The sequence below is a fragment of the Vulpes vulpes genome, chromosome 5 (assembly GCF_048418805.1).
Source record: "Vulpes vulpes isolate BD-2025 chromosome 5, VulVul3, whole genome shotgun sequence".
In the NCBI taxonomy this organism is placed as follows: Eukaryota; Metazoa; Chordata; class Mammalia; order Carnivora; family Canidae; genus Vulpes; species Vulpes vulpes.
In genome coordinates, this window is record NC_132784.1 from 62,304,310 (window position 1) to 62,310,323 (window position 6,014).

Below are 6,014 nucleotides of genomic sequence, written 5' to 3' on the forward strand. Positions count from 1 at the left end.
GCAAGCTAGGGACGGGAAGCTGTTAGGAGTTGGGTCTGGCCAGCCCAGGCCTGTGTCCTAAGTCACAGGCACTGGAGAAAGAAGGGAGCAGCTGTAGGTGTGGCCTCTGGAGGGCAAAAGGGGCTGCAACCAAAGTCTGGAACCGTTCCACAGGTAAGCACAGTCAGTAAAAAAGCAAACATTTGAAGAACAAGGATGATCATGGAGGAAATCAGGAAAGAACAGGGCCGTGGGAGTGCAGGAGAGAGAACAGTTCAAGAAACAAAAGGTCAAAAAGGTCAAAGCCATGAAGAGGGCAGGTGAGATAAGGCCTAAAGTGCCCATGGATTTGGCCATCAGGAGGATAAGACATGAGAGCCGCTTCAGGCGGACACAGAGTCAGCCTGAGGCAACACATTCTCCAGTCTGATCTGAGGCTTGGGTTTCTCGGGGGCTTTCCAGAGCAAGGCTTTATCTGTCTGCGTGTTTCTGTCCAGGGTCGCCCTGAAGCCTGACCACAGAGATGGATGCTCTGGTCCACGTGACCCTCCAGCTGCAGTGGGAGGAGCCCAGGGGAGCATCAGGAGTCCCAAGCTATGTGTAAGGGGCCTCAGGCCTCAGTCTTTCCTGGGGTGATAGGTCCAGGTGGACTCTGCAATTGCCTGGACTGCTCAGGGCTCAAGTTCAATGAGTGTGGCACAGGTAGCCGGGCCTCCATACCCTCTGGCCTAGGTCCTCTTGTGGCTTCCACTTGGCACTCCGGGTTTCCTGCTGTCCAAGTGCCTCATTTGTGTGAGGTCAGTTCCAATGAGGAAAGCCACAGGGTTGAGAAAAGAGAATATTTACCTTTCCCACCACGCTGATACCCAAGTAAATAGTGTGGTCCCATCTATGGAGCCCAGGCCCCACCCCTTTCCCTCCCTCCAGGTACAGCCTGGAGCATTTAAGAAGGCACCCCAATGAGCATGTCTCACATAAGACCACCGGGTCCAGAGACAGGCCAGGGCCTCCTTCGCCAGCCTCCTGCCCACCATGAAGCTCGCTGTCATCCTTGCCCTGGTCACCCTGGCTCTCTACTGCAGTCCTGGTGAGTTCCCAGAGACCCCTCCCCCAGGCCAGGCTCAGGAACCCTTCCTGCACCCACCCTGGTTCTGCTTAGGACAGGGGGCAGCTGTTTAGCTGGAATGCTGACTTCCAGCCAAGAAGCCGGGTCTGCGAACAGGCCTATCTCGGGTACTTGGGGAGCACACTGAGCCGGGGAGGAAACCTGGAAGGGATCCCATCTTCCATAGCCAACAACTCAAGAATGACAGGGTCAAAACAGACTAGAGGCTGGAATGGAGGAGATCCCATATGGAGATTCCGATAGGAATAATAATGAGCTCCTCAGAGCCCAGTCTTGGAGAGAGCCCAAGATGCCAAGAGACCTTGGTACAGTGCTGCCTTCACATTTGGGGTCTTCACACCACTCTGGCGGCCAAAGGGGCTAGAAGGAGCTACAGAGCCTCATGTCTCCAAAAGAAATCCAAGCTAAGGCAAGATCTTCCATTCTGGGCTTAGAGGAATATTCTAGAAAGGGATCTTCCCTTTGGGAAACTGCCAAACCAGAGTAGAGTTTTCTAAACATTTTTGTCCTCTGCCAAAAAGATTAGGAGTCTCTGAATAGTTGCAGCTGTCACTACGAGGGAAGGAATGAGGAGAGAGAGGGAGGGAGAGAGAGGGAGAGAAGGAGGAAGAGAGAAAGAGAGGGAGAGAGAGAGAGAAGGAGGAAAAGGGGGGGGGTAGAGAGAGAGAGAGCAAGGGGGATCCCACCTCTCTCAACCTCCGTGATCTTTTGGGAATTGGTTTTTACTCTGTATCAGCCTCTTCTACTGCTTTTAATAAACAAACACAAACAAAAAGGTTTTGGGGGTTTTGTTTTTTGTTTTTTTAGCCAATTTCAATTAATTCCCTTTGAAAGTATCATGACATCCATGGCGGTAGGTCTGATGACCCTGGGGGTTGGTGGCAGGAGAGTTGGAAAACCAAAACCAAGATGCACTGGGGACAACTATTGTACAGAGATATTTGTCTTTAAGGGGAAATAACATCATTTTGGACTGACATGTACAGTTGACCCCTGAACAGCATAGGGCTTCAGCGTGCTGACTGCCCCCCACACATTCAAAAATCTGCCTATAACTTTTGACTTTTAACTACTCCTAGCCTGCTCTTGACCAGAAACCTTACTAATAATCGTTGATTAACACATATTTTGTATGTTATATGTATTATATACTGTGTTCTGACAATAATACCCAACTTTTTCTTAGTGTTTTTCATTTTTTCTAGGCTATCCAGTTCATTCGTGAGTCTTTCCAAATTGTCGCAAATCTCAAAAAAGATTTCCTTTTTTTTTTTTTTAATATTCTTTGGGGTATTTAGTTTTTTTTTTTTTAAGATTTATTTATTTATGATAGACATAAAGAGAGAAAGAGAGGCAGGGACACAGGAGGAGAAAGAAGCAGGCTCCATGCCGGGAGCCCAACGTGGGACTTGATCCAGGGACTCCAGGATTGCGCCCTGGGCCAAAGGCAGGCACTAAACTGCTGAGCCACCCAGGGATCCCCTCAAAAAAGATTTCCAACACATCTATTGAAAAAAATTCACATGTAAGGGGCCCCAGGCAGTTCAATCCCATGTTGTTCAAAGGCCAATTGTACATTAATTAGATCTCAGTGCTGTGCCTAGAGCAGGCGGCTCAGCAAGGTGGGGCTGAAATATGTTAGGGGGTGGATCTGGGATGCATGTGTATACTTGTCTGTGCACACAGGTAATAATAACAATAATAATATCGCCCATTTATTCAGCACCGACCATGTGCCAATCACTATTCTGAACCCCTTTTCATTCTTAACAATAACCCTGTGAAATTGGGATACTATTCCCATTTTACAGATGAGAAAGTGGAGCCACATAAAGATAAATTACTTTGCCAGGTGACATAGTAAGTTGCAAAGCAGGACTCTAAGTTCTGGAGGGCATCTGACTTGGAGTGGCCACTTTGGGGTCCCTGGAGTCCAAGGCAGGGAAGCGGAAACTTTGCACACATGGCAAAGAATTCCAGAATGGAGACTGAGACTCAAGGCATAGGAACCAGTGACTGCCCCACATGTTCCTGGGGCAGGGGCCTAAAGGGGGAGCACAATCCAAGGAGCACTCCAGGCGGAGGGAACATAGTAGGGCCAGGCATGGACACGGAGGCTTGTGGGCAGGTGAGTAAGTGCACCACAGGGACCCAGAGCTCATGGAGGAAGCCTCTTCTGGGCCAGCTCAGGGGCTTGCACTTGGCCCATGCAAGTACTTCTTTCTGTGTGGCCCGACTGCCCCATGCATCCCTGTACCAGCCACCTCCCCACCCCCATGGCAAGTGGCTCAGACCATCACTAACCATTGGTAAGAGGCATGTTACTGGCAGAACAACAACCAGAAACCCTCGGTAGCCTCTTCCCAAACCCCACATTACGTAAAAGATCAGATCAGCAACTTCTTTCATCAGTGCTCTGCCTAGAACTCTAACAGAAAGAACAAATGTGGGGGGGGGGGAGCCCAGGTGGCTCAGCGGTTTAGCACCACCTTTGGCCCAGGGTGTGATCCTGGAGACCTGATCGAGTCCCACATCAGGCTCTCTGCAGTGAGCCTGCTTCTCTCTCTGCCTGGCTCTGTCTCTCTCTCTCTCTCTCTCTTTCTCTGTGTGTCTCTCTCATGAATGAATAAATAAAACCTTTAAAAAAAGAAAAAAGGAAAGAAAGAACAAATGCACCCCGCCCCACCCCCACCCAGGAAGTGCAAGGAGGGTAAGCCACGAAAGGCTGGCTGCAACCCCAGGAAGTCTCCCCACAGTGCCAAGGAGCACCAGCAGACCTACATTCAGCGCCATCCCAGCAACTAGAAAAGCGCTACCTCCTGCTGACAGGCCCCCCTGCTTACATCTGGGGCAGGCCCAGCCAGGGCCCGGCCAGCTTGGAAAGGGGCCTGACACATGTACTCTCTCTTTTCCCTGCTTCAGCTTCTGCAGAGATCTGCCAGAACTTTCTAAATGTCATCAAAGCCCTCTTCCTGGACACGCCTTCCAGTTACCAGGCTGCACTTGAATTTTTCAACCCAGACGCAGACATGAAAGATGCAATGATCCAGCTGAAGAGTCTGGTGGACACCCTCCCCTCAACCACCACCGAGAACATCCTAAAGTTCACGGTACACAGCTCCCTTCATTCATGCTGCTTAGCAGTGGGTCCCCACTCCCTACCCTCCACCCCACCCCACCCCACCCTGGTCCCTGGGCTATACAGCCTTGCCGCATTTCTACTGACCCCTTTCTAATCCAGAGAGGAGAGTCCTGGTGCACATATTCCTCCAGGAAGCAGATTCAGTCATCTTACTTTTTTTTTTTTAAGATGTTTTTATTTATTCATTTGTTCACGAAAAACACAGAGAATGGCAGAGACACAGGCAGAGGGAGAAGCAGGCTCCCTGCAGGGAGCCTGATGGGGGACTTGAACCCAGAACCCCAGGATCAGGACCTGAGCCAAAGGCAGATGCTCAACCACTGAGCCACCCAGGTGCCCCAATACTCTTACCCTTTTTAAGAGGCTTCCAAGAAATAATCAAAACTCTTACAAGCTTAGCTCTTCCTAGAGCTACTGAACCTCTGAATTGACATTGAAGTTTCTGCATGTAGACATCTTGGCCTAACTTTGAGGTTTGCTCACCATTGTATTGGGATGTTTGTTTGTTTGTTTGTTTGTTTGTTTGTTTGTTTGTTTGTTTTAGGGGGCAGTCATAAAAAGCCCAGAGTGTGCTTAGGGTTTAGAAGCTGAAGATCTCCAACTGCTGAAGCTCCTGCTGCTCCCCAGATGCTTCTTCCACTCTGTCCCCAGCCTGGCTCCCCTCAATAAAGCATAAGCATCTCACACTTGTGCCCCCCACTCCACCTCTTTTTTGTTTGCCTGCTAGAGTGAGAAGATCCGCTACTGCTAGGGTAAGGATCACAGGTGCAAAGAGAAAGGCAGTAGCCATTAAAACATATCTCTGAGGGGCCCAGGCGACTCACTTCTGCCCCCCCACCCCAACACCAGGCTAGCCACAAGAGGCGAGATGGTGTCCAGCACACACACTCTTGCCTGGGCAGAGAGCCATCCAGGGCCCTGCTCAAACTTAACCCTACAGGAGAATAAAAAGGGGGTCCATATACAGAGGTGGCTGACCTCAGACAGACTCCTCAACCTCCAGCCATTTACTGATGAAATTAACTAAGCTGTAAATATTTGAGTTAATTGTGCTATCCAGACACACCTACAAGCAGAGATGGCGCTTTGCAGAGAGTTGTGTAGCCCAAAGATAAATGGAAACGTCCATTTCAAGCATGTGGACAGAGTATTTGGGACCTCTTTGGGGCTGGATGGGCCTGCATCAGAGCGCCTCACATCACACCCAGCACACAACCACTCATGGGAGGAATCGGGTTCTTGTAACACACTCAGGCAACAAAACCTGGAGCGGGTATAGGGTTCAGTTCCTTGATTAGGGATCCAGGGTGTTTGGAAGTGCCTTGGAGGATGGCAGACCCTGACTTCTCAGCACCAGCAGGGAGTCATGTAAAGTCCTCAGAGAAGGTGGGATTTTGTTCACTTCATATATGCTACATGAAATTATTTATCAAACTATTTAAGACTTTATTTATTTATTCATGAGAGATAGAGAGAGAGGCAGAAACACAGGCAGAGGGAGAGGTAGGCTCCCTGTGGGGAGCCCAATGTGGGACTCGATCCCAGGACCCCAGGACCATAACCTGAGCCGAAGGCAGACACTCAACCACTGAGCCACTCAGGCGCCCTCCAACTATTTTTTAAATGGTGTGGAGAATAGGGGGAAAAAAACCTGCTTATGTATTTTCTAGATGCTTTATCTGTCATCATGGTTAAGACATTATATTTCCAGGTTTGTTTGGTTTGGTTTGGTTTTAAGTAGTCTCCACAATCTGTGTGGAGCCCAAC

General features: G+C 49.6%; 1 protein-coding gene across 1 annotated transcript; it reads left to right on the plus strand.

Moving 5' to 3' along the window:
* Positions 1–917: 917 nt before the first annotated feature.
* Positions 918–4,933, plus strand: SCGB1A1 (secretoglobin family 1A member 1). Its single transcript, XM_072757329.1, has 3 exons — positions 918–1,066; positions 4,028–4,215; positions 4,792–4,933. The coding sequence occupies exons 1-3, from the start codon at positions 1,012–1,014 to the stop codon at positions 4,822–4,824; spliced, it is 276 nt and encodes a 91-aa protein (XP_072613430.1). The 5' UTR covers positions 918–1,011; the 3' UTR covers positions 4,825–4,933.
* Positions 4,934–6,014: the final 1,081 nt, after the last annotated feature.

Coding starts and splice junctions, on each gene's coding strand:
- SCGB1A1 (XM_072757329.1), top strand. CDS start 1,012: ATGAAGCTCGCTGTCATCCTTGCCCTGGTCACCCTGGCTCTCTACTGC. Junction 1,067..4,027: donor GGCTCTCTACTGCAGTCCTG/GTGAGTTCCCAG, acceptor TCCCTGCTTCAG/CTTCTGCAGAGATCTGCCAG. Junction 4,216..4,791: donor AGAACATCCTAAAGTTCACG/GTACACAGCTCC, acceptor TGTTTGTTTTAG/GGGGCAGTCATAAAAAGCCC.